The following is a 23,507-nucleotide window of genomic DNA, read 5'->3' on the forward strand; positions in this document are numbered from 1 at the left end:
AAAGAAAAACAATAAGTGGATATTCTTATCACTCAGTAACTTAACGCTTACTGCGGAACATTCAAAACGTGAATTCAACTCAAATTACTTCGTGTCTTTGAACGCCACTCTTCATGCCCCATAATAACGCGGTTGAAATGATTCAAATGTTGTGCTACTAGAGACGTGTGCTTTCTTTTAGCTTGAATTATTATTATTTTTTAGTTCATTTGTAGCTGTAATTGTGCCCTGTCATTTATTTACAGTACAAATGGGAAGATTTCACACACATTTGAAATGTGTTTAATCATTTGACAGCCCATATTGATTTATTCTTACTCAATTTTCCTATTTTTCTTATTTCTCCTATCTTGCTTTGTTTTATTTAATTAAGTTTTTGATGATAATTTTTGCAGTGTTGCTGGAAATGTAAATATGTCTTGGCGATAATGTATATCTGATTTAAAGAAATGGCTTCTTATAGGTTAATTTAAAAAGTAAGAGTAGCACTGTTAGCACAGTGACTGATAAATCTGTGCCATGATGTAATACCATTCCATTCCGCTCAGTTTCTTTCATGCATGTCTTTCTTCTTCTTAGGAGGGTCAGGAGCTGATCCAGGAGAAGCCGGAGCTGCGCACGGTGGTGCAACAGAAGCTGGAAGAGATCAGAGAATGCTGGTCAGACCTGGAGACCACGACCAAGGCCAAGGCTCGCCAGCTCTTCGAGAACAACAAGCCGGAGCCAGCAGTGAAGAGCTACTCGGACCTCGACAACCAGCTTTCCCACTTGGAGCAGCAGCCCCCCCAATTAGAGCAAGCTCACCATCTGCCTACCTTCAATGAGCAGCTCCAGAAGTTCCAGGCAAGTCTGCTCGGAAACATTTCCAAAGAGTAATATGTATCGTATGATTGAGGCACAAGAAGTTACAATTACAGGAAGTTAGAGCCTGGCTTGCAGCATTTCTCATGTTTCACATGTTCACATCCTACATGGTCGGAGTTAGCGATACGGCAAATCTTGGTATTGATCCAACACCCGGTAAATACAGGGCTAGTATTCCCAATACCGATATTGGTATTGATACCTTTTACAAGGAATTATTTTGCCTACATTATGAGACAATGTAACAATATCAACAAATGATCTATTATTGTGAGTGATACTTACAGGTTATCACATGGTTTGTCTGGTATCAGGCTAGGTATCATGCCCCCAAGTGTCAGTATCAGCCCGAGACCCAAGGTTTCCAGAAAAATTTCAGTTTATTACATGTATTATATCTAAACAGTGTAAACACAATAATTGCAAAAATATTTCAATAATATTTTATCAAAAGTCTTAACTTATCAATGTCTGACAATTAAAGTTCCATTAATCAAGTTTGGGTTTTTTGGTGACTGGAGAAGCACTAGGAATATTTATAGTGTGTGTTCACGCTTGTGCGCTGTTCTCTGATTGGTTGTTTCACAGGCACGATACCAGAGCGGCGCGCTCTGAGTGCACAGCTACGGGGGCTGATACTGGACATGGTTAAACTCTATATTTTATCAGTATCACTGCCCTGGGCTTTGACACAGTATCATTTCTGCCTTTTCCCGTATCATTCATGGGCGGTTTCTAGGGTACAGGGCCAATTAATACTGTAGTATGTGATAATCACTGATACTAACAATGAGGACTATACTGTACTATATTTCTATGGCTTTGGCTGAAGCATCTTTTTATCCCACACAGGCCATGGAGTCCCAATTTGGGGACCTTTACAAGGACGTGGAGGAACTGGGTAGCTTACAGGGGGTTTGCCTTCCCCAGCGAGGTCTGATGGCAGGTGACAAGGAGGGTGGCGAGCAGTCAGGCGTGGTAGAAACCCGCATTGTGCGCCTCATTGAGCCCCTGAAGGAGAGACGCCGCATCTTGCTGGCCTCCAAAGAGATGCACCAAGTCGCCCAGGACCTGGAAGATGAGATGGTTAGTTTGTCTTCTCATTTTCTTCAATGCCCTCGAGTGCATATCCAGTATACAGCGGGGAACATGGGTGTAATACTGAATCCGGAGAGACCAAATGTCAAAACAACTAATTTAGCTTATTTATCTTAAACTTAAGAAGACATTTCAACTGGAGTGGGGAAGAAGGACAGAGCAAAAAGCCAAAAATTACCACTTCCACACGGAATTGGAGAACTTGTTTTCAGTCTATAATGTTAAGACATGCCATGGCTGACTCCATGTAGTTTAAGGTAATGGAATTTAAGGCAGTGTCTCGTCAGTGTAACATTACTGATGCATAGTGACCAGAATACTGTATATAACTTATCTTTCTATATTTTTGGACTAATAATTAATTTTTTAACCCTCGGCCATCTCTGTGTGAAGTTTGCATGTTCTCCCCGTGCATGCGTGGGTTTTCTCCGGTTTCCTCCCACATTCCAAAAACATGCTAGGTTAATTAGCCACTCCAAATTGTCCATAGGTATGAATGTGAGTGTGAATGGTTGTTTGTCTATATGTGCCCTGTGATTGGCTGGCCACCAGTCCAGCGTGTACCCCGCCTCTTGCACAAAGAGCTGGGATAGGCTCCAGCACCATAAAAATTAGCGACTGTTCCTGACCATGTTTAGGGTCCATGGGGTTCTCCACTATATGATAGCAGCACACAAATACTTGTACTGCATTATCTGGTTTTGTTTACTTTATAGCTGTGGATTCAAGAGAGGCTTCCCCTGGCATCCTGCAAAGAATATGGGAATAACCTGCAGAGTGTGCAGCAACATGTAAAAAAGAACCAGGTAAGTATGTGCAAACAGAACAGTCGCACCTGTAAGGTAAACTATAAGCAGTACAGGAACTTACCTCGGGTTGTATTTTCAGACTCTTCAGAGGGAGGTGGCAGGACGGCGGGCTCGTGTTGAGGAGGTTCTGGACAGGGCAGGAATTATCGCATCGCTGCGTACTCCGGAGGTGGAGTTTGTGCGTGAAGGAGCCGGCCATGTGCGACAGCTGTGGGAGGTGTTGCAGCTGGAACAGGAAAGGCGGTCTGTGATCCTGGATGCAACGTTGCAGTCTCAGCAGTACTACAATGAAGCAGCCAAAGTGGAGTCCTGGCTGTCAGGTCAGAAGCTCCAGCAGGTCAACGAAGAAAAAGGCACGGTACGGACAACCCCCCCGACAGTCAGTCCAATCACTTTGAACCTGAGACTCCCAACATCCAGACTCACTCCTTCTCACTTTTAGGATGAGGCGAGCACCCTGCAGCTGTTGAAAACCCACTTGGCTCTGGAGCAAACTGTGGAAACATATGCAGAAACTGTGGGCATGCTCTCCCAGCAATGCCAGCACCTGCTGGAGCTCGGACACCCGGAGAGGTGTGACACGACTCATCATCACGCATTCTGTTCAACAATCAAGCTAGACAAGTAGTTTTCCATACAAGGTTGATTTAAGAAATGCTTTTAACTTAAAAAAACACACAGCATATCTATACTGGATTGTTTCTATTGTAATTAAAGGGAGGGACTTCAACTTGCTGATATAGTTAATCTTCAAACAGCTAAAATAATGCATAAATCTAAAAATAACAAATTGCCTAAAAATGTCATCCAATACTTCTCTACAAGAGAGGAGAAATATGATCTCAGGGAAGAAGTACATTTGAAACACTTATATGCTAGGACTACGTTAAGCCATAGCATTTCAGTATGTGGAATCAAACTATGGAATGGATTGAGTAAGGAACTCAAACAATGCACAACAATGAGCCAATTCAAGAAACAATACAAGCAGTTGATGTTTGCTAAATACAAGGATGAAGAGTCTTGAACCAGTCATGATGTGCTATATATATATATATATATCACTATATTGTCAGTTACTATGGTACACATTGTCATTGTATGGTCATATCACCTTGTACTTTGGTACGTGACAAAAATAAATAAATGCAAAAAAAATTACAAGTATGTTTAAAAAATAATAAAATATGTATTGGAATTTTTGCTAATTCAAAACATGAAACTATTTAAGTTGCATGGCATAAGTTGGGTGACATGTCAGAGTTGATTGGAGTCACTGCATGTTATAGAGCTGCAACAATTAATCCATGATCAATCAATCATCCAATTAATGTACAACTTTTTTTTTTCCCGATTCATCTTATTTAAATAACAATGTTGTGATGTCATCCTGATGTGAATGAATGCAGACTTATTTTCTCGAACAAGACAGTTTGTCCAGGATAGGGCTATCCAAAGTGTGGCCCTGGGTGCCATTTATGGACGGCGGCTTTTTTTTTTTGGTGGCCCAAAACACATTCTAAAATCCAATTCAACAAAATTTTAATAAAAACATTAAAAAAACACTTAAATTATATTAGGAAAGCAGGAAGTGAACAAATGTAACAGTTACTGATTGTGAAAGTACCAGATGGAGGGGTAGAATTTAATAAGCTTTGCTTCTTCCTACTCCTTTTGGACATGTGGAACTGTGAACTGATTATGTGATGCATTCAATTGTAATCTGATGCATGTTCAAATGAAATAAAACCATTACCGTTACCAATTGCAGTACAGTATGTGTATAATATGATAATCAAGTAGAGGATGCCCGGTGGCACACATGTATTTCTAGTTGTAATACTTTTCTGTTCTCCTGTTCTCCCAGTGAGCAGATCACGAAGCAGCAGTCCCACATAGATCGTCTGTATGTGTCCCTGAAGGACATGGTGGAGCACAGAAAGACCAAGCTGGAGCAGCAGTATTGGCTTTATCAGCTCAACAAGGAGGTGGAGGAATTAGAGAAATGGATCACCGAACGCGAGGCGGTGGCAAGTTCTACCGATCTCGGCCAAGACCTGGAGGATGTTACGGTCGGTGCTCAGAGAAATGCACATTTTTTTTTCTTATCGGATGCTTTTCACATGCTTTATGAATATGTCTTTTTTCAGATGCTCCAAGAGAGGTTCACCAAATTTGCCACGGAAACAAACAACATTGGCCAGCAACGTATGGAGCAGGTGAACAAAATGGTGAATGAAATGATTGACTGCGGCCATTCGGACGCAGCCACCATTGCTGAGTGGAAAGATGGACTGAACGAGTCATGGGCAGACCTCCTGGAGCTGATGGAGACCCGCAGACAGATGCTGGCAGCATCCAAACAACTGCACAAGTTCTTCACTGACTGCAAAGAGGTGAAAAAGCAGATTTAGATAATTATAGGTTATCACATGGTTTGTCTGGTATCAGGCCAGGTATCATACCCCCAAGTGTCAGTATCAGCTGATACTAGCACGCGGGGGCATGATACTGGGGCTGATACCAGACAAACCATGTGATGATCTTATTATCATTATACTATTTAATCATGAGCTTATTATCACATACTATTTAATCAAAAGACCATTTTGTTTCCGGAAAGTTTTCAGTTTATTACATGTATTATATCTAAACAGTGTAAACTGTGTGTTCACGCTCGTGCGCTGTTCTCTGATTGGTTGTTTCACGGGCACGATACCAGAGCAGCGCGCTCTGAGTGGACAGCTACGGGGGCTGATACTGGACATGGTTAAACTCTATATTTTATCAGTATCCCTGCCCTGGGCTTTGACACAGTATCATTTCGTCCTTTTCCCGTATCATTCATGGGCGGTTTCTAGGGTACAGGGCCAATTAATACTGTAGTATGTGATAACTGTAGTTATCAGGCATTTATCAATATCTGTGAATGATACTGATCATGATGATACTTGGGCTGTGGCACGATGCTTCTATTTTTAAAGTGCCTTTCATGACGACTGATGTCTGGTGTTGCAGGTTTTGGCCCAGATAGCGGGGAAGGTGAAGCAGCTGCCAGAGGTGAGGGCGTGCCAAGCCAACATCACCAATCCAGCCACCCTGCAGAGACTCATGCACTCTTTTGAGCATGCCCTTCAACTGTTAGTTACACAGGTGAGATACATAAATATAGAATATTCAAAGCTTGTTGTAGCTCCAAATGTTTGAAACCAAGCAATGAGATATGAGTAACATTCCTTCATTCCTGTATCGATGAAGGTACGACAGCTACAGGAGAATGCTGCACAGCTGCGGACTATTTATGCTGGTGAGAAGGCTGAGACTATTATGCTCAAAGAGCAAGAAGTGATGGAAGCCTGGAAGGACCTGCTGAGCTCCTGCGAAGCCAGTCGCGTCCAAGTCACCTCAGTCACAGACAAAGTGCAGTTTTTCTCAGTGGTGCGTGAAAACCTCATGTGGATGGAAGGCATTATGGGCCAGATTGGATGGGACGAGCCCAGGTAAGACATCTGCAGTCTGTAGTCTGGATTATTGCACAGGATCCAATTAAACTGCTGTGTTACCTTGACCTCATTGGGCATACAATGAACTCCTATCCAAATTTTACTTTCATCTATTCTGGGCCGTGTTAAAGTGTGGTCCATTTGTGGCCCTTGTTTCGTTTTGTCTTGCCTGTGGTGGAGGAGGTTTGATTGGAAGGGTCGGTTTCTGTAAAAGGGATTTTTTTTATCCGGGACTGCATGGCGGTCAGCTAGGAGACCAGGGTTCAATTTAAGGGTGTAAGAAAATATTGTTTCGGCGATATATCGCGATACTTTGTTGTATCGATATTAAAAAGTATGAGGATATTTTTAGTCATTTATCATAGACTGTATATGGTATTTATTCAAGTGCAGACACGGCAAATGTTCATTTCTGATTTTAATTGAAACCTTCCGATAGGCGGCAGCACTTACGTAGTCAATTAGGCAAGGACGTTGAACGAGATTCACGAGTGAAACGTCCAGTTCAACATGGCGGAATGCAAGCACATAACAGCGGCCCCTGCGGCGTACAAGGCTGAAGTGTGGACACATTTTGGATTTCTACACAAAGTAGAGTGTGCAGAAATTGATAAAAGCCATGCCGTTTGGAAAATGTGTCGTGTTTCCCGAATAAAGTATTCGGGAAACACAAATCTGTGAGTCCACTTAGCGAGACACCATGAGGACCTGCCGCTAGCAAGCAATGCCAAGGTCCTTTTGTATACTACAAAAGTAGTACTATGATATTGCAGGTATTTTGTTTTTCAAATTGATATCACTATTTTGTTAAATAATGGTTATTTCAAGCATCCTAAAAGGACTTTTTACTGATGTTAGTTACTTTGTGCCACAAAAATACTGTTCTGATGGTGGATAAGTCAGGGACTGTATACTCTGCATTTTTTCACAGCTAATAGAATGTGAACATTTGAGCAGGATCTTGAGACATAATTTAATTTATTTGTTTTTATGTTTTATTTTTTGTAAATTTAAAGCTTTACATTAAAGCTTTATTTATCCAAATTCTACACTTTAAGTTTTTACAAATGTGTTTAGTAAGTGCATATTGCTGGTGTAATTCAGTTTTTCTAGGAAATAATCTTTAACTTTAAGAAAAACAAAAAAAATATCGCTTTTTTAACAGTATCATGATATATCGTATCGAGAGCCTTGTATTGTGATACGTATCCTATTGCCAGATTCTTGCCAATACACACCCCTAGTTCAATTCCACCCTTGGCCATCTCTGTGTGGAGTTTGCATGTTCTCCCCGTGCATGCGTGGGTTTTCTCCGGGTACTTCGGTTTCCTCCCACATTCCAAAAACATGCTAGGTTAATTGGCGACTCCAAATTGTCCATAGGTATGAATGTGAGTGTGAATAGTTGTTTGTCTATATGTGCCCTGTGATTGGCTGGGCCAGGGTGTACCCCGCCTCTTGCCTGAAGAAGACAGCTGGGATAGGCTCCAGCACCCCCACGACTCTCGTGAGGATAAACGGTAGAAAATGAATGAATGAAATGAGTCTATTATCCGCCTATCACATACCAGTGCACAAAGCTACTGTAGGTCCATCAAGAGTATGGATGGATGATCTACGTGTACAAGAATTTGACCTCTCATTGCTTTTTTATATAGTGTAGATTTCGTTACTTTATATTGCTTTGTCTAATATGAAACTCTGTATGTACGGTTTCTGTGTTTTGAAGAGATCTGACTGCACTGGAGATCATGATGAAGCAACACCAGGAGGTGAAAGCCAAAATAGATGGCCGCAGCAAGACCATCCAGCAGTGTGCAGATCTTGGCAAGATACTAATAGCCGCTGGGAACCCTGCAACAGAGGAGGTTAGGCTACAAAGCGACACTTTCTTTAGAAATGAATCCATCTTACATGCTGTTCTGTAATTGTTTTTCGGGGGACGTCATGGCTGCAGATTAAAGACAAGTTGGAGAGTCTTTTGGCCAAACAGAAGGATCTGGTTGAGAAATGGGACAAACACCAGGAGAAGTTACAACGCAGTGAGTAGTTTATGTCTACTCTGTCCTAAATGAAGTTTTATAGCTACATGCCTTATGTAGCGTGATGATAAACCATCTGTTGGTCTCCTGTCTTCTTCAGAACTCGAAAGGTTCCAGTTTGCCCAAGAGACCGTAAAGGCAGAAGCCTGGCTGAAGGCCAAGGAGCCTCTGATCACCTCCAAGCAGACGGAGGGAGGAGAAGCCCAGGTCCAAACCGATGAGGTTGAGCAGCTCATCCTTCGCCATGAAGCCTTCCGCAAGGCTGCTGTAACCTGGAAAGAACGCTTCAGCTCTCTCCGTCAGCTTTCCGCAGTAAGCTCGGCTGTAGCTAAATGTTTCATCAGTTTACTGGAGTCACATTTTCATCATTCATATTACAAATATACAACATAAGGTGGCCAGAAATATTTCAGTATTGAACAAAGCAAAATTTGTTCTCAATCAGAAATCACGCCACACTCTTTATTGCTATCTGGTTCTAACATATCTTACTTATTGTGTGGAAATATGGGCTAATAACTATAAAAGCAACCTTCACTTGCTAAATTACTGCAAAAAAGGCCAGTAAGGATAATTCATAATGCCGCCTACAGAGAACATACTAACTCCTTATTTCTAAAATCACAAATACTTAAACTTGCTGATATAGTTCAGCTAAAATAATGCATTAGGCTAAAAATAACCAATTACCTAAAAATGTCATCCAATACTTCTCTACAAGAGAGGAGAAATATGATCTCAGGGAAGAACTACATTTTAAACACTTATATGCTAGGACAACGTTAAAAAGCCATAGCATTTCAGTATGTGGAATCAAACTATGGAATGGATTGAGTAAGGACATCAAACAATGCACTATATTGGGAAACTATATAAAAACTATATTAGGAAAGCAGGAAGTGAACAAATGTAACAGTTACTGATTGTAAAAGTACCGGATGGAGGGGTAGGATTTAATAAGCTTTGCTTCTTCCTACTCCTTTTGGACATGTGGAACTGTGAACTGATTATACGTATGATGCATTCAATTGTAATCTGATGCATGTTCAAATGAAATAAAACCATTACCAGTACCATTACCATGATGGTGGATGGATCCATCACACCCTGTTTGTTTTATATAAAATATTCTGAATAATTGCATTGCATCAGACCTATCTTGCTTTTGTTTTATGTTCTCTTAATTATTTTAAATCTATTTTCCAGGCAGAGAAGAAAAAAGAGGAAGAGAAAAAGACGCCACTCTCCAGTCGAAGGATGTTCCCATTATCATGCCTGACTCCATCGAGTCCTTCACCCAGTTCAACTCCATCTTTCATGAGACAGATGGTACAGGCCCAAATAGAACCAACACCATTACAGACCAGTGTGGAACTGGGCGCCAGCAATGCAAGCCAGAGATTGTCCTCAACGCTTACCAGCTACAACCCAGTCATAAATGGGTCAGGCTATCATGGACTGGAGCCGCAGTGTAGTGGAAAGTTGGTGAGCTCCTCCTTCCTCGGGATGAATCACCAGGCCATCGGAGGCGGAAGTGACTCTGCTTTTTCAGCGTTACCATCTCATTGTGGAGGCCCGGACCATTCGACTTATCTTGGGATAAATAATCAAAAAAGTGACACTGCAGAGAGTTCTGGGTACTATGGGCTGTCTCCCGGTTGTGTGGGCGGTTCTGGCTACTCGATGCCAAGTCAACCAGGAAGTAGCAGATTAGGAAGTTTGGGTAACCTGACTCAGGAGCAAAGTAGTGGAGGAATGGGGACTCCTGGGTTTCTAACCCAGCAGAATATGGGAAGTTCTGGCTATTTGATACAACAAAACGTGGGAGGTTCTTACTTGACGCAACCACAAAACATGGGAAGTTCGGGGTATTTAACGCAACCACAAAACATGGGGAGTTCTGGGTACTTGGGACAGCAGCCCAATTTAGGGAGTTCAGGATATCTCGCCCCGCAGCCCAATTTAGGGAGTTGTGGATACCTAGCGCAGAATTATCATAGCAGTGGAGGAATGGGTAGCTCCGGCTATCTTGCACAAAATCATTATAGCAGTGGAAGTCTAGGTAGTTCTGGTTACCTAGCACCAAGTGGTGGCATCATGGACCCAAAAATGGCCTACGCATGGCAACACCTGAAAGCGGACTTCATGCAACCCAGGATTAATCACATCCACAAGGCTGTAAATCCTCTCCTCGAGGCCAGCAGAGTACAGCGGGAGCAGTATGGCGATATCCCGATGGCAGACATGATGGGGCCGGAGTCAGGACTGGAGCTCCTCCATGGCCGTCTCCAGAGGGATCCTCGTGGAAGTCGCTCGGACCCTCAGATGGACCACCTGCGGCGAGAGAGGGAGTACAAATTGGGTCGACAAACTTCCAGCGAACAGGAGATCCAAGCCAGGCTGAACGAGCTGCCGCTGATTGTGCGTCAGGAGCGGTACCGGAGACGCCTGGAGAGACAATCGTCCAGTGAACAAGAGGGGAGTGGCAAGCAAAGGCTTCAGCGACAGGACTCCAGTGACCTAGAGGGATCCATTAAAGAGGGCTCAGACAAACGCTCAGGGTAAGTGAACTCATCCAGCAGTTGCCACTGAGTGTGCATGTACACGATGGATAGGCTCTAAATGCGTCACACTTTTAAGTCTAAAAGTTTACCACTTCCATACGAAATGGGAGGAAAACTGTTTTTCCATTGTGTCATGTCGGACATGCCATGGCTGACTCCATGCAGTATGACGATAATCTAATGTCATGACCTCAACATTACTGACAACTAGTGTCCACAATACATACATATTCATTTGTGTTTCAAGATTTTTTGACTAATAATAAGCCATATTGTGAGTGTGGTGTGAATGGTTGTTCGTCTATATGTGCCCTGTGATTGGCTGGCGACCAGTCCACAGTTATTTATTAAATTTTATTTAATAATAATACCCGCGACCCTCGTGAGGAAAAGCGATAGAAAATGAATGAATAATAATAATAACAATATAATAATAATTATTATTATTAATTATTATTATAGGAAATAGTTGAAAATGAATGAATAATATTTTATTACTATATTAATAATAATAATCATCATAAATAATAACTGTTATTATTTATTATTCATTCATTTTCTAATAATATAATAATATATTATATTAATAATAATTATTAAATAATAATAATAATAGTTATTATTATTATTCATTCATTTTCTACCGCTTTTCCTCATGAGGGATAACAATAATAATAATAATAAAAAATAAAATAAATATAATTATTATTATTAAAATTATTATTCATTCATTCATTCATTTTCTACCGCTTTTCCTCATGAGGGATAACAATAATAATAATTAAAATAAATATAATTATTATTATTAAAATTATTATTATCTTAATAATAATAATAATTCTCATACTTTTAATACCTGCATTCAAGACTGGCATGATGACCAGAGAGCTACTTTCCAATCATAAACTGTATAAGGTTCCTAAAATATTGTGACAGGTCAATAACACTCAAAAGGTTATTACTTAGACCTGTAAATATAAATGTATATATGTAAATATATATTTTTTAATTGTGCAGTAAATATTTTACAATAAAAATAATTTAAAAAATCATATTTGCAAAAATGAATCATATTTTTAATGACCTCACATGGCCCACCTGCAGTACCACCACAGCCCACCAGGGGGCCGCGGCCCACACTTTGGGAATCACTGTAGTAGATTATAATTTGAGCAAAGGGAGTGTTCTCCCCATGCATGCGTGGGTTTTCTCCGGTTTCCTCCCACATTCCAAAAACATGCTAGGTTAATTGGTGACTCCAAATTGTCCATAGGTATGAATGTGAGTGTGAATGGTTGTTTGTCTATATGTGTGCCCTGTGATTGGCTGGCGACCAGTCCAGTGTGTACCCCGCCTCTCGCCCAAAGACCGCTGGGATAGGCTCCAGCACCCCATGTGACCCTCATGAGGATAATCAGTAGAAAATGAATGAATGAATGAATGAACTTTCACTGTGTCCTCTGCCACTGCAGGGAGAAGAGATCTACTATGGCAGAGATTGTAGAACAAGTCCAGGAGCGAGAAGCAGCACATGTAAGTCATCTCCCACGGTCAACCAAAGTGGTGATATGTCAGTCACATCATGCCTTTTGTGTCACATTTTCTAAAATCTGCCTCATCAGGCCAGAGGAGAGCCGTATCGGCCTCCAAGCAGCCTCTCTGCACCAGTGACTCGTTTCGATGGACGCCCTCGCGCTCGAGACCGACCCAAACCAAGAAGGAGGCCCCGTCCGAAGGAGCCCGAGGAAACCCGTCGCTCTCGCTCAGCTCCTGCCACTGGTGCCCCAACGACACCTCAGCCGCCTTCACACACAGCACACAATGAAGGCTTCCTGTATCGCAAAAAGGCCACCAGCTCTGACCTTGAAGCTCAACAGAGGAGCCCCACCAGGTACTACAGTCAAACAACATACATATTATATTCATACGTATATATATATGTTATATATATTATGCCACGGCAGGGGTCAACAACCTTTAACATCAACCTCCTGTTTTGAAAACGTCTTTCAGCGTTAGAGGTTCACTTCTAACCAGTTTCGTTATTCCTTCTCCAGCAAATCCTGGGTGAATGTATATTGTGTGCTGAAAGAGGGCAAGATGACCTTCTATAAGGACGCCAGAAACCACAACACGACATACAATGGAGAGCCTTCAGTTGACCTTTCCAACTGCTCGTTTGATCCTTCTATGGGGTACAAGAAGAAGAAGAATGTCTTCATTCTTCAGTAAGATCTGTTGTGGAATTCCTGAATGATTGCGTCTTTACTCGCCTGTTATTACAAAGTACAGATAAGAGTCAAATGTGAATGTCAAAAGAATAAGGTGATTAGTTTCTGGGATGATTAATTCTAAGCTGCATCAGTAACTGACCACCACCACTGTTGTTTTTTTCCTCCCTCAAACAGAATCAACGATGGAAATAACTTTGTGTTTCATGCAAAAGATGAGGTAAGAACATTCATCAAGTTGTGTCAAAGTACAGTTCTGCAAACTTTATGACAATTATTTCTCGAAACAAAATCCCTCCTGAGATGTGTGCAACATTGGTGACAAACTACCAGACATGTCCTCCATTTTCTTAATCAAATATAAATTCATTTGTAACCTTTTTAACTTTAAAATAGATTTTTTTCTATAATTGGCTGGCGACCAGTCCAGGGTGTACCCTGCCTCTTGTCCGATATATAATTTAATATAATCTAATTTTATCTCTAAAAGTGTTATACCATCACACTATTTTCTGCTTATAATTTTTCTTGAATTAATAAAAATATAGTAATTATTATTAATTATATATATATAGTAATTAATTATAATTTTCCTTCAAAAATATTTGTCTAATTTTATCTCTAAAAGTGTTACACCATCACACTATTTTCTGCTTATACTCCTTGAATTAATAATAATTATTAATAATATATATATAATTATTATTAATTATAATTTTCCTTGAAAAAATATTTGTCTAATCTGTAAAAGTGTGATACCATCAGCTGTATGTTCTCATGTCCCTTTAAACATAAGACCACATCAAACTATGTAATTTAATTTTACAGTTGTCATGTTGCCATTTTTTATGTTAAAAGTTGAAATACATAGAAAGCAACTGGCGGGCCGAAGTCAAACACTTGGTGGTCCGCATGTGGCCCCCGGCCCGTAGTTTGCCCACCCCTGATGTAAAGCTTACAAACACCACAGTATATTTCTTTCCCCACTGTATATAAAATCACATGATTACTCTGTGTTGCTGGTCTCTGCAGGAGGATCTGAAGGCTTGGACTTCCAGCATCACCACCTGTATATCTGAGCATGAGGCCATGGCCATGTGGGACAAGCCCGTCACCTCCGGCATGGATGCCGACCGCTCGGAGAGGAAAGAGAAGTCCGAGGGGGATGCAGACGCCAGGTCAGAGAGATCGGAGCTTGTCGGGGAGGAGAGGTCTGAAAAGGAGAGGTCAGAGAAAGGGGACGGCTCCGACAAGTTAGACACATCAGAAATTGCTGACAAGTTGGAGGGCGGGGCAGGGGGGGGCTCCAGCACATCCGGAAGGAGCAAATGACAATTGGCGTACGTGGTTGTATGAATGGAGAGCATGTTTGCAGAGCCTCGGTCCAAGAGCTGGGACACGCTGAGGCCACAACCCATGGACATGACTATTCTAACTGTGACTAACTCATTTCTCAGACCCCCCTGCCCCTCCCTGCCCCCCCTTCCACCTGTGGCGGTGCATCAGTGCTTGCATTGTGCCATCTGCTGGTAGGTGGAGGCAATGGTGGCGGATGAAGGTTGTCGTCGTTTAATCTCTTGGATCCATCTTTCCGTATGTTACAATGACTGATGATGCCATGTCTGTCTGTCTCGACTCACCGGTGAAAGAGATGTTCACGATAATGAAAAAAAAACAAAAAACTTTTGAAGCAATATACTTTTTTATGTTCTTCTCTCTAATAGCGAGAGATGAAAGCAAATGAAACACAAAGTAGTTGCAAATGTGAACTCAAATTATTTGATATGATTTCTCATCCATGAGGCAGTCTTGCACCTTAAGACACTTAAAAAAAATACTTAACATGTAATCCCACTACATGGTAATCATAGATTATCTTATTAACCCCTTTTCCACCAAAATCTATATGAAGAGACTAAAGTGACAGAAAACGAAAAAACAGCGGCATGGATACGTGTTGATGCAAGAGTAAACATCGAGTAAGTTTCCATTAACTGACGTGAGTTTATCTTTGATTCAAAAGAGTAGTACGTATTTTCCCGGACTATAAGTCACACTTTTTTTCATAGGTTGGCTGTTCCTGCGACTTATACTCCAGAGCGACTTATAAATGAAAAAAGTGTTTGTTACATAAACACCGTTTCTGTTCATGTTTATTTTTTGTGTAGCTGAATAACCATTGTGTTAGCATATCTTACACCTATTCAGCCTGTTCTCTATTCTTTTATTAATGTTTGAACTTGCCTTCCAAGAGGATGTAATGTCTGTTTTGGTCAAGTAGTTTGTAAAGTAAATTACCCGCAAAAAATGCGACTTATATGTTTTTTTTTCTACCGAATTATGCATTTTTGGCCTTGTGCGACTTATACTCCGGAACGACTTATAGTCCAGAAAATATGGTACCCTTTCTCCTTTAAACTACCATAATTTCCATGTATAAGCTACTACTTTTTCCTTAAACTTTGCGGCTATTTTATCATCACGTTCTACTCTCATGCGATCTCGTATATTTCAGAAGTACTACTAATCGTTAATATACTATGCCGCTGGCAAGTCAGTGAGGAAAGTATCACTCAGTATAACAGTCAGACTTACGGGTGTCATCGTATTCATATTCATCATATTGACATTTGTCTTGTATGTTTCTTAGGTACACTTTTTTTGAGTGTTAAGTTGCTGTGTGATGATTTAGCGTTCTTTGTAAGATGGCACCTTGAGTCAGACTGTTGCATTGAGTAACGACATCCGATGGGTTGATAAGCTCGTTGAGAGATTTCACAGAGTAAGTAAATAAACACACCACAGTAGGTACTTTACGGAAATTATGGTACTTTGATACGCCAAAATTTAATCAAAATCGGACAGACAATCAAAACCATAGGAGACTCGTAATTTACTCTGAATGTAAGCACGTCCCTCACCGGTGTTGCTGCCTGCAGTTGCTCGTCACCTCCCGTGTGTATGTAGGATTTGGTATGCGTCGGCGATGAGTTCCACCAATCGCAGCCGATTGCCGCCAATCTTTGTCCAAAATCATTGCCAACTGCATTTTCCTGTCAATACGCCTAAAAGAATAATCCGTTCACTTGTTTAGCTCTTTTACAAACGATTACCAATTACCTCAACCACCAATTAGCGTTTTTCAGCACAACTGCCCCCCACAAAAGTTCCCGGAACTTCTCTTAAAAGATCTGAATTGCTACCTGGAACTAGAAAGTTCGATATTGGTGGAATCGCAGTGGAAAAGGGGTTAATGTAACAAATTGCTGGTGTTACCCACCTAGCTTCTTGGATGTCATAAATATGTATTACTATTTTTTTGATCCATGTAAAAAAAAAAAAAAAAAAAAAAGGGAGCTCTCCATGAAATGACGGAAAAAAATATTTGACACAATGCCTTTGTACACATTACCGAAAGCTGAACACTGCATGAAATAGTCTATTAGTGCACTTGTTAAACCTTTTTTTTATGTTCTTAAAATCATTTGGGGGAATTGCAATAATTTAGTGCGAGGAGACATTTTGCAGTCATGGTCCACGACTCACAAAGTAAGATTGTCTTCCATCCTCCCTTACCTGCTGGATGAACGATGAGCAAGCCAAGCGGCCTCCTTATTTCTTCTCGAACCTTTCTTATTTTTTTTCCAAGGCTCTGACATGTTCACCGCTGGGTTTATGGCGTATGAAGCGCTGTGTAAGACTGTTGCGTGTTTTATTTTGAAAGTCCAACCTGATTCTCAATTACCAACAGCGCTAAAAATGCAAATCTGCTGTGGTTTAAGTCATGAATTGTATATACCTATCTTTGTATGTATATCAACAAACCCTGTGCTCTAATAAAACAGTACTCTGACGTAAAATGGGTAAAAGTAAAACATTTGTATTAATCCACTTAAGTCAAAAACAACCATCACTCCCATATATTAATGTTTATGACATTTAAAGGAAATATGCAAATTAGAAGTCACTAATGAGTAACATAGCATATATAAGTACACCGATATCTAGCCGTATGAGCCACTTTTACCAGGGAAGTGCAACAGGACATACATCAAATATGCTTGTATTTTTATATTCTTGTGTTTTGTTTTTTTTCTCGATGAACCTGCCGCCCAAACTCGTGATGGTAGCTGATTGATGTCTGTGAGAGGGGTTGCAAATTTATTAGCACATGAAGAAACGACGGGCGGGCGGTGTTAGATTATTTTGCACACCGAAATGTGACGCATATATAATCCCTGAAAATACGAAAAAACGAAAAGAACACAGATGGAGACGATCTTTAACTCATAAGAAGCCTGAGACGTTTAACATCAAATGCCATGTGATGTTTTTTTAATGACTACTAATTCATGTCAGAGATATGTGATGTTTTTGTGATGATTTGCCTTTTGAGTTCCATTGGTGGTTTTCGTTTTTTGTGGTTACGAACGAGCGGAACGAGCGGCCCTATATTAGTTAAAACTAGGGCTGTCTTTTATAACTTTATTCTGACCGGAACACATCAACAGCAGTGCTATTCCAACCCCATCTATGTATATCTCCAACTCACAAAAACGTCTATGGAACTGTTAATGCAGAGGTACAATTTGATGCATTCAAGTATGCTCGGAAATCCCAGAAAATACATCTACACTCAAACGCAGCCTCTATCTGAAGCGTTGTGTTATAGGGGTATAGTTCCTTTTAAAATATAGTCCACTCTTATCTAAATAGTTTGACATTACAGCGGAACCCATTGAAGTCGAATTAAAATTTCGATGAAGAAACAGGAAATGTACCATTTAATAAAAAAAAAAAAATGTATATATATATATATATATATATATTTAAAATGAGCTTTAACGGCAAAAGAATTAGCTGAAAAGAGCTTGCTTACCTGGTAGGACGCCATTTTGGGGAACCCATATCCTGTCATACTCAGATGACAACTACTCCAGAATGTTTTGTAGCTTGTTTTCTGTAAATTAATTAACAAAATATAGTAAGAACAATTGAATTATAATATTTGACACCCTATTAAAGCATTACAATTGTTAAATTGTTTTAATGTTGAGCCTTAATGGCCTAAAAGATGAGCTAGCTGACCTAATATGCCGCCATTTTGGATAAACCAGATCCTGTCATACGCGGATGACAACTACTCCAGAAAGTTTTGTAGCTTGTTTTCTGTGAATTCATTAATAAAATATAGTAAGAACAATTGAATTATTTGACACCCAATTAAGGCATTACAATTGTTAAATTGTTTTAATGTTGAGCCTTAATGGCCAAAAAGATGAGCTAGCTTACCTAATATGCCGCCATTTTGGGTAAACCAGATCCTGTCATACTCGGATGACAACTACTCCAGAATGTTTTGTAGCTTGTTTTCTGTGAATTCATAAAAAAATATATAGTAAGAACAGTTGAATTATAATATTTGACACCCTATTAAGGCATTACAATTGTTAAATTGTTTTAATGTTGAGCCTTAATGGCCAAAAAGATGAGCTAGCTTACCTAATATGCCGCCATTTTGGGTAAACCAGATCCTGGGATAGTCACGACAGCCACTCCAAAATGTTTTGTACCTTTTTGTTTTGTAAGAAACATATGAAAAAGGGTTTAATTGTCACATCTAACACCTTATTGGAGCATTAGCGTTGTTAAATTACATTAAAATGAGCTTTAATTGCAAAAAATACGCTTTTGGAAATGAGCTAGCTTACCTGACACACTGCCATTTTGGGGAAGCCATATCCTGGGATAGTCACATGACTGTCACAACAAAATGTTTCCTATACGTCACCTAGAAACTTGAAATCAAGCACAAAGCTGTATAGGACACATTTGAAGGCATTTGAAGTGTTGGTCCAAAGCTTCTTATGGGTTAAATGTACGTCTTCAGCTGAAATGTTCCACTTTGATGGCATTGCACCTTTGAATATATTGTACATCCAAAATTCAAACAGTCTTCCTTTCTTTCTAAACACCAAAAGGTATGTTCCAATTCAGCAGTGTTGGCTTACATGAGGAATGTAGTGATTGTGCTAGTCTTCAAATTAGTCAAACGACAATAGACAAGCTAGCGTATTTTGTGCTGTGAATGTTATTTTTCCTGTCACGGTTTTGAACATAAGTGCCATGAAAGAGCAGTTCAGAAGACACACGGTGATCGAAGGAGAACTGAGAGTGAACCTGTCATTGCAATACATGCTTTCATCACCGATGTGGGCGCGACAGTACTGTCACGTGGATGTAATCGCTTCAGTCCGACATGTTTGCTCTCCATCGCTTTTATGAAATATGCTGGAGATTTTTATTTTTATTTTTTTTTGTTCTTCCCGCCATGTTATGAGTAACAAAGTTAAAGAGACAGCACAAACTGTGACCGAAGAAAATGCCAATAATGTGCAAACTTTTGTTTTCCTGCATTGATGGTCTTAAAGAGTGTATGTCTTTGTTAATTGACATTCAAACTTGCTGCTAAGACATTAATAAACCTCCCAACTTGCTGATGCTAATGTCATGTTGAATTGATGTGGACACACACTGTGCAGGTCTGGCGTGCTATTCACCTACGCCGTAGGGGGAAAATAAGTATTTGATCCCCTGCTGATTCTGTAGGTCTAACCCAACAGTGCATTGTTTTAATGGTATTCTTATTAGAACAGAGAGAAACCGAATGTAGTAAAAAAAAATTTAAAAAAAATGGTTGCGATTGAATTTGATTGTGGGGAAATTAGGATTTGATCCAAAATTGTATAACAAACGTCAAGTGGATGTTAGATATGGTTGATGATGTATAAAGTCAGTTCATCCTTTCACTTTCGCCATTGTCGTATTTCCCCTCAGAAAGCTTGTTGCAGGGACTTTTTATCTACAGTGTAAATTCCCTTAGAGGAAAAAAAAAAAAGCATATGATAAATCTACAAGCTAGTAGTACGATACAAAAATAATGCTCACACTTTAAACCCATCCCAGTACCAATTCCTAACAGTCGGTACTGTTAGGACTGTCCCCGACTGGACGATGTCAACACAGGATTACCGAGGATCCAAGAACATCATTGAAATCAGCTCAAAGAAGGACAGTAAGTACAATAAGTCATTTTTGTTGTTGTTTTTTTCTAACTTGCTTCTAATGCACTTTTCTGGTCAAAAAAAACAGGGGAAACCTCACACACACTCAACAGGGGACCCAGAAGCATCCAAAAGTGGCATAAAATGCCAGATTTTGAATTTGATGATTTTTGACAAAAAACGCATGTCATTTTTTTCAACTTGCTTTTAAAGCACTTTTCTGGTCAAACAAACAGGGGAAATCTCACACACACTCAACAGGGGACCCAGAAGCATCCAAAAATGGCATAAAATGCCAGATTTTGAATTTGGTGATTTTTCACAAAAAAGTATGTCGTTTTTTTCATTTTTTTCAACTTGCTTTTAAAGCACTTTTCTGTCAAAAATAAAAGTGGAAACCTCACACACACTCAACAGGGGACCCAGAAGCATCCAAAAATGGCATAAAATGCCAGATTTTGAATTTGGTGATTTTTGACAAAAAACGTAAGGGGTTAGAATGTCGTTTTTTTCATTTTCTTCAACTTGCTTTTAAAGCACTTTTCTGTCAAAAATAAAAGTGGAAACCTCACACACACTCAACGGGGGACCCAGAAGCATCCAAAAATGGCATAAAATGCCAGATTTTGAATTTGGTGATTTTTGACAAAAAACGTGAGGGGTTAGTATGTCGTTTTTTTTTTTTCATTTTTTTCAACTTGCTTTTAAAGCACTTTTCTGTCAAAAATAAAAGTGGAAACCTCACACACACTCAACAGGGGACCCAGAAGCATCCAAAAATGGCATAAAATGCCAGATTTTGAATTTGGTGATTTTTGACAAAAAACGTAAGGGGTTAGTATGTCGTTTTTTTCATTTTCTTCAACTTGCTTTTAAAGCACTTTTCTGTCAAAAATAAAAGTGGAAACCTCACACACACTCAACAGGGGACCCAGAAGCATCCAAAAATGGCATAAAATGCCAGATTTTGAATTTGGTGATTTTTGACAAAAAACGTAAGGGGTTAGTATGTCGTTTGTATGTTTCGTTTTGGTGATTTTTGACAAAAAACGTAAATATGTCAATTTTTTTCAGTTTTTTCAACTTGCTTTTAAAGCACTTTTCTGTCAAAAATAAAAGTGGAAACCTCACACACACTCAACAGGGGACCCAGAAGCATCCAAAAATGGCATAAAATGCCAGATTTTGAATTTGGTGATTTTTGACAAAAAACGTAAATATGTCGTTTTTTTCATTTTTTTCAACTTGCTTTTAAAGCACTTTTCTGTCAAAAATAAAAGTGGAAACCTCACACACACTCAACAGGGGACCCAGAAGCATCCAAAAATGGCATAAAATGCCAGATTTTGAATTTGGTGATTTTTGACAAAAAACGTAAGGGGTTAGTATGTCGTTTTTTTCATTTTTTTCAACTTGCTTTTAAAGCACTTTTCTGTCAAAAATAAAAGTGGAAACCTCACACACACACTCAACAGGGGGACCGAGAAGCATCAAAAAATGGCATAAAATGCCAGATTTTGAATTTGGTGATTTTTGACAAAAAACGTAAGGGGTTAGTATGTCGTTTTTTTCATTTTCTTCAACTTGCTTTTAAAGCACTTTTCTGTCAAAAATAAAAGTGGAAACCTCACACACACTCAACGGGGGACCCAGAAGCATCCAAAAATGGCATAAAATGCCAGATTTTGAATTTGGTGATTTTTGACAAAAAAACGTAAGGGGTTAGTATGTCGTTTTTTTTTTCATTTTTTTCAACTTGCTTTTAAAGCACTTTTCTGTCAAAAATAAAAGTGGAAACCTCACACACACTCAACAGGGGACCCAGAAGCATCCAAAAATGGCATAAAATGCCAGATTTTGAATTTGGTGATTTTTGACAAAAAACGTAAGGGGTATGTCGTTTTTTTCATTTTCTTCAACTTGCTTTTAAAGCACTTTTCTGTCAAAAATAAAAGTGGAAACCTCACACACACTCAACAGGGGACCCAGAAGCATCCAAAAATGGCATAAAATGCCAGATTTTGAATTTGGTGATTTTTGACAAAAAACGTAAATATGTCGTTTTTTTCATTTTTTTCAACTTGCTTTTAAAGCACTTTTCTGTCAAAAATAAAAGTGGAAACCTCACACACACTCAACAGGGGACCCAGAAGCATCCAAAAATGGCATAAAATGCCAGATTTTGAATTTGGTGATTTTTGACAAAAAACGTAAGGGGTTAGTATGTCGTTTTTTTCATTTTCTTCAACTTGCTTTTAAAGCACTTTTCTGTCAAAAATAAAAGTGGAAACCTCACACACACTCAACGGGGGACCCAGAAGCATCCAAAAATGGCATAAAATGCCAGATTTTGAATTTGGTGATTTTTGACAAAAAACGTAAGGGGTTAGTATGTCGTTTTTTTCATTTATTTCAACTTGCTTTTAAAGCACTTTTCTGTCAAAAATAAAAGTGGAAACCTCACACACACTCAACAGGGGACCGAGAAGCATCAAAAAATGGCATAAAATGCCAGATTTTGAATTTGGTGATTTTTGACAAAAAACGTAAGGGGTTAGTATGTTGTTTTTTCATTTTTTTCAACTTGCTTTTAAAGCACTTTTCTGTCAAAAATAAAAGTGGAAACCTCACACACACACTCAACAGGGGACCGAGAAGCATCAAAAAATGGCATAAAATGCCAGATTTTGAATTTGGTGATTTTTGACAAAAAACGTAAGGGGTTAGTATGTCGTTTTTTTCATTTTCTTCAACTTGCTTTTAAAGCACTTTTCTGTCAAAAATAAAAGTGGAAACCTCACACACACTCAACGGGGGACCCAGAAGCATCCAAAAATGGCATAAAATGCCAGATTTTGAATTTGGTGATTTTTGACAAAAAACGTAAGGGGTTAGTATGTCGTTTTTTTTTTCATTTTTTTCAACTTGCTTTTAAAGCACTTTTCTGTCAAAAATAAAAGTGGAAACCTCACACACACTCAACAGGGGACCCAGAAGCATCCAAAAATGGCATAAAATGCCAGATTTTGAATTTGGTGATTTTTGACAAAAAACGTAAGGGGTTAGTATGTCGTTTTTTTCATTTTCTTCAACTTGCTTTTAAAGCACTTTTCTGTCAAAAATAAAAGTGGAAACCTCACACACACTCAACAGGGGACCCAGAAGCATCCAAAAATGGCATAAAATGCCAGATTTTGAATTTGGTGATTTTTGACAAAAAACGTAAATATGTCGTTTTTTTCATTTTTTTCAACTTGCTTTTAAAGCACTTTTCTGTCAAAAATAAAAGTGGAAACCTCACACACACTCAACAGGGGACCCAGAAGCATCTA

General features: G+C 39.4%; 1 protein-coding gene and 1 long non-coding RNA gene across 5 annotated transcripts in view; one reads left to right on the top strand and one right to left on the bottom strand.

The window, feature by feature from the left end:
- LOC131137827 (spectrin beta chain, non-erythrocytic 4-like) overlaps nt 1-20,059 on the top strand; it is a 31,702-nt gene extending 11,643 nt beyond the window's left edge. For 2 of the 3 annotated variants that reach the window (XM_058086173.1, XM_058086174.1), the window contains 18 exons: nt 580-843; nt 1,717-1,950; nt 2,679-2,768; nt 2,851-3,129; nt 3,214-3,344; nt 4,639-4,843; nt 4,922-5,167; nt 5,790-5,924; nt 6,030-6,271; nt 8,004-8,142; nt 8,232-8,316; nt 8,417-8,628; nt 9,523-10,877; nt 12,353-12,413; nt 12,503-12,771; nt 12,938-13,108; nt 13,289-13,331; nt 14,144-20,059. In XM_058086173.1, the coding sequence (XP_057942156.1) occupies nt 580-843; nt 1,717-1,950; nt 2,679-2,768; nt 2,851-3,129; nt 3,214-3,344; nt 4,639-4,843; nt 4,922-5,167; nt 5,790-5,924; nt 6,030-6,271; nt 8,004-8,142; nt 8,232-8,316; nt 8,417-8,628; nt 9,523-10,877; nt 12,353-12,413; nt 12,503-12,771; nt 12,938-13,108; nt 13,289-13,331; nt 14,144-14,443 (4,461 nt within the window). In that variant the 3' untranslated portion in view covers nt 14,444-20,059. Of the gene's footprint in view, nt 1-579; nt 844-1,716; nt 1,951-2,678; nt 2,769-2,850; nt 3,130-3,213; nt 3,345-4,638; nt 4,844-4,921; nt 5,168-5,789; nt 5,925-6,029; nt 6,276-8,003; nt 8,143-8,231; nt 8,317-8,416; nt 8,629-9,522; nt 10,878-12,352; nt 12,414-12,502; nt 12,772-12,937; nt 13,109-13,288; nt 13,332-14,143 lie in introns of those variants that run through there. The other variant, XM_058086175.1, reaches the window with a different exon arrangement.
- On the bottom strand, nt 8,397-18,905 carry LOC131137835 (uncharacterized). 2 transcript variants are annotated; one of them, XR_009131982.1, is made up of 7 exons: nt 18,823-18,905; nt 18,614-18,684; nt 18,404-18,484; nt 18,200-18,280; nt 17,991-18,071; nt 14,122-14,324; nt 8,397-10,650 (listed from the first exon to the last, which is right to left on the bottom strand). It is a non-coding gene; the product is annotated as an uncharacterized LOC131137835 (long non-coding RNA). The 2 variants fall into 2 exon arrangements; XR_009131983.1 differs by lacking the exon at nt 18,200-18,280.
- Nucleotides 20,060-23,507: the final 3,448 nt, after the last annotated feature.

Source organism: Doryrhamphus excisus, chromosome 11 (genome assembly GCF_030265055.1).
Source record: "Doryrhamphus excisus isolate RoL2022-K1 chromosome 11, RoL_Dexc_1.0, whole genome shotgun sequence".
In the NCBI taxonomy this organism is placed as follows: Eukaryota; Metazoa; Chordata; class Actinopteri; order Syngnathiformes; family Syngnathidae; genus Doryrhamphus; species Doryrhamphus excisus.